This window comes from Ipomoea nil, unplaced genomic scaffold, assembly GCF_001879475.1.
Source record: "Ipomoea nil cultivar Tokyo-kokei standard unplaced genomic scaffold, Asagao_1.1 scaffold1617, whole genome shotgun sequence".
In the NCBI taxonomy this organism is placed as follows: domain Eukaryota; kingdom Viridiplantae; phylum Streptophyta; class Magnoliopsida; order Solanales; family Convolvulaceae; genus Ipomoea; species Ipomoea nil.
Genome location: NW_017618045.1, coordinates 492,414 through 495,800, shown reverse-complemented (window position 1 = coordinate 495,800; position 3,387 = coordinate 492,414). Strand labels below are relative to the sequence as shown.

The 3,387-nt window shown below is 45.1% G+C and overlaps 1 protein-coding gene across 1 annotated transcript; it reads right to left on the bottom strand.

The window, feature by feature from the left end:
* Positions 1-457: 457 nt before the first annotated feature.
* On the bottom strand, positions 458-2,636 carry LOC109191188 (polygalacturonase 1 beta-like protein 3). Its single transcript, XM_019341776.1, has 2 exons — positions 2,484-2,636; positions 458-2,390 (listed from the first exon to the last, which is right to left on the bottom strand). The coding sequence occupies exons 1-2, from the start codon at positions 2,571-2,573 to the stop codon at positions 597-599; spliced, it is 1,884 nt and encodes a 627-aa protein (XP_019197321.1). The 5' UTR covers positions 2,574-2,636; the 3' UTR covers positions 458-596.
* Positions 2,637-3,387: the final 751 nt, after the last annotated feature.

The following is a 3,387-nucleotide window of genomic DNA, read 5'->3' as shown; positions in this document are numbered from 1 at the left end:
CAAAATGACGAAATGATAAACAAGACAATTTAGGAAAGGATCGCGGAATGCAAGGTGGCATTTGAAAAATATATTTCTTTGTCCCATTTTGCATATTTTATTTACTATTCATTAGTTAACTAACTCTTTTTTACTTATTTTCTTTAATAATTTTTTAATTTTTATATATATAAATTTTATATACTAATACTAAATTTAATATTATTAAAAATTTTTAAAATAACTTCAGTCAATTCTCGTTAATTGAACTATAAAAAATAGATCGGAGGGTATTTTCTAACAAAATTAGAAAGAATATAATTTTAGAAGCTAGCATATGGCAGGGCTGGCGATGTACCATTGTAAATTGTAATCATTATGCTCATGCAGCCGCTGCAGCGTACCATTCTAAATTGTAATTTGTAATCATTATGCTTATACACCGCAAGTTGATGTAAAAACTAAAAAGTCAACATAATTAGAAACACAGAAATAACCTCTTCATTAACACAAATCTCAGAAACAAAAAGGTTAAATAGCAGAGGTTTACATGCATCGCGATAAAACCCCAAAAAGAAAAGAGAAAAAAATGAACTCCAAGCAAATAAAATTTCCAATCAACGATCAGCAGTGGTCCACGTCATATCGTTCTCGAAAATCCAATGGCAAACCTCAATTTGGCCAGGGCCATATCCAAGAGTGACGAAGGCCAGATGACCTGGACTCCACGATGACGTGTCAAGATGACAGATGGCCACGCCACGATTAATCTTAGTCTTAGTCTCCACGTCAAGAATGTCGGCCTCGTACACTCTCACTTTCGGGACAGAGTGGCAATAATACAACAGGTAAGGGTACAGGCTCTGGTGACACGAAACCGATTTCGTCACTCTCCCGCCGTTAACTCCGATGACTTTTCCGATCACCACCGACCGCCGCGACCCCGCCCGATTCTCCGTCGTCCTAACGGTGATGTCGGGGCCCAACGTGGCGGCGGCGAAGTCGATCATGTCCTCGGCGGACCCCACGCACCGCTTCGTCTCGCCGCGACTAGGGACGCGCTCGCATTCCCCTAGCGCGTTGAGTATCACGCGCTCCATCGTGGAGTTGTCCCGCGCGTGGAAGATCCGTTTCAGCTCCGCCACTTCCCCCGACGAAAACGGTAATTTTGAAGAAATTCGACGCGGCAGAAACGACCTCGCCGGCATCTTATCCCGAATGTCGGGCATCTTCATCGTACTCCCTTCCTTCAACATGCTCTCCCTGAAGAATTTGGCTTCTTTATTTACGGTTTTGCCACTGAGAATTTCCGAGCTTTTCTTGGTGTAACCTGCGAATGTGATGCCCTTTTGTGCGTATTCTTTGAAGCTATTGTTAAACCCATAAACCTTAAACCCCACATTTGGGTTTCTCCCTCCTTTAGCGTACTCTTTGAACGTGTCCAATCCTTCATTGAACGATTTCCCATAATTCAAGAAACTCGTTTTTCCCGTGTTCGAATCTCTATCGTAAGACTGGAATGTGTCTCTCCCGGCATTTGCGGTGTCTCTGTAACTCGCGAAACTGTGGACCCCACTGTTTCCGCCATTGCCGTAGTTCTTGAAGTTGTTGGTGGGGTTGTTGGCGTTTGAGCTATAGGCCGTGAAGGAGTCGTTTGCGGCGTTGCCCAGCTCGCCGTAGCCGGTGAACGTGGAGCCGATGACGTTGGAGGTGTCGCCGTAGCTGGTGAAATCCGCCGGGACGCCGTTGCCGTTCTTGGCGTAGCTGGCGAAGGCTTGGTTGCCGGAGTTCGTGTCGTCGACGTAGCTCTTGAAGGTTAGCTTGTGGTTGTTGCCGGAGGAGTCGTAGGAGGTGAAGCGCAGATCCGGGACGTTGACACGCGGCATGTAGGTCTTGAAGTCGCCGGCGCCGCCGGTGGCGGCGGCGGCGTAGGAGGTGAAGTTGCCGGCGGCTACATTGGCGTCGGGGGAATAGTTCGCGAAGTCCTCGCGGTGGCCGGTGGAGCTCCGGCTGTAGCGGACGAATGCGCCGGACGCGAAGTTGATCCCGTCGGAGTAGCCCTTGAACACGTCGGCGCCGCCGAGCTTGCCGGAGCCGTAGTTGGCGAAGCCTTTATTAGTATAAGAACTAAAGTCGGCGTCGCTGTGGGCCCTCCTCGTATCAATTTTCTCATCCACGTCATCATCAAACCCGCAGAACAAGTTGGCGGCGGAGCAGAAGGGAGTGAGGTGGTCGGCGAGGGCATTCCCGGCGGCGAGCCTAGCGTAAAACGCGGCGTCCACGGCGGAGAGCGGCGACGCCTTGGATAGAAGGAATGTGGGCTTTGGAAACTGATTCGAAATTTGTTTGTTCCAATAGCGAATGAGTGAAGATCTTGGAGAAAATGGATTATCATTTGAAGCCAAAGAAACCTGCGAGATACGAAAAGGGACAAATTAGAAAGAAAATTAAAGCATTCTTTCACTATAGGCCAAAAGGAAACTGGAGACAAAATCTGTACTTACATTGAAAGAAAACAAGAAGAAGATGATGAAGATGAAGAGAATAGATCTGTTGATGAGCTTCAGACGACGACTACTGTCCATTTCCGCCATGTTGTTTCTAGGTAGGGTAGGTCTGTGTGGAGTGGGTGGGTGGGTGTAAATGGTTTGTGTATCTATGTGTCTTGGATTGCATGTTTCTTGAGACTTGGGTATTAAATAGGGAGAGCTATCCTAGTTTCTTGAATCTTTTTATTTATTGATGTTTTTTATGAATTATTATATATGATTGGATGGATATCTATATCATATTCACATTACCGATTCAAATATATATATATATATATATATATATATATATATATATATATATAACTTTCAGTGCAGGTGAATGCTTTCCGTGCGGTTATGAGGGTGATTAATGTGCGTGAGTTTTGTTTTAATGTGCGTGAGTCTTGTGCTTAAGGTGCGTGAGATTTGTGTTTAATGTGCCTGAGTGTGTAATGCTTGATGTGCGTGAGTTTTGTACTTAAGGTGCAGGAGTCTTGTGCCTAAGGTGCGTGAGTTGTGTGCTTAATGTGTGTGAGTGTGTACTTAATGTGAGTTGCTGTTGAAACTTTAAAGTGCATGAGTTTCATGCTTAATGTGCGTGAGTTTTGTACTTAAGGTGCATAAATCTTGTGCTTAAGGTGCGTGAGTTTTGTACTTAATGTGAGTTATTGTTAAAACTTAAGGTGCGTGTGCTTTTGTGCTTAAGGTGCGTGAGGGTGTGCTTAAGATGCGTGAGTTTTGTGTTTAAGGTGCTTGAGTTTGTATTCTGAATGTATTTTGTTTGTGTGCTTAATGTGCGTCTGTTGGATACTTAAAGTGCGCACTGTAATGCTTAATGTGAGTCTCGCACAACCGCACGGGAAGCACCACCCGCACC

Excerpts from the sequence above, each read along its gene's own strand:
- LOC109191188 (XM_019341776.1), bottom strand. The coding sequence starts at position 2,573 with ATGGCGGAAATGGACAGTAGTCGTCGTCTGAAGCTCATCAACAGATCT. Across the intron at positions 2,391-2,483 it reads TCTTCTTGTTTTCTTTCAAT|GTTTCTTTGGCTTCAAATGA; the intron begins GTAAGTACAGAT and ends CGTATCTCGCAG.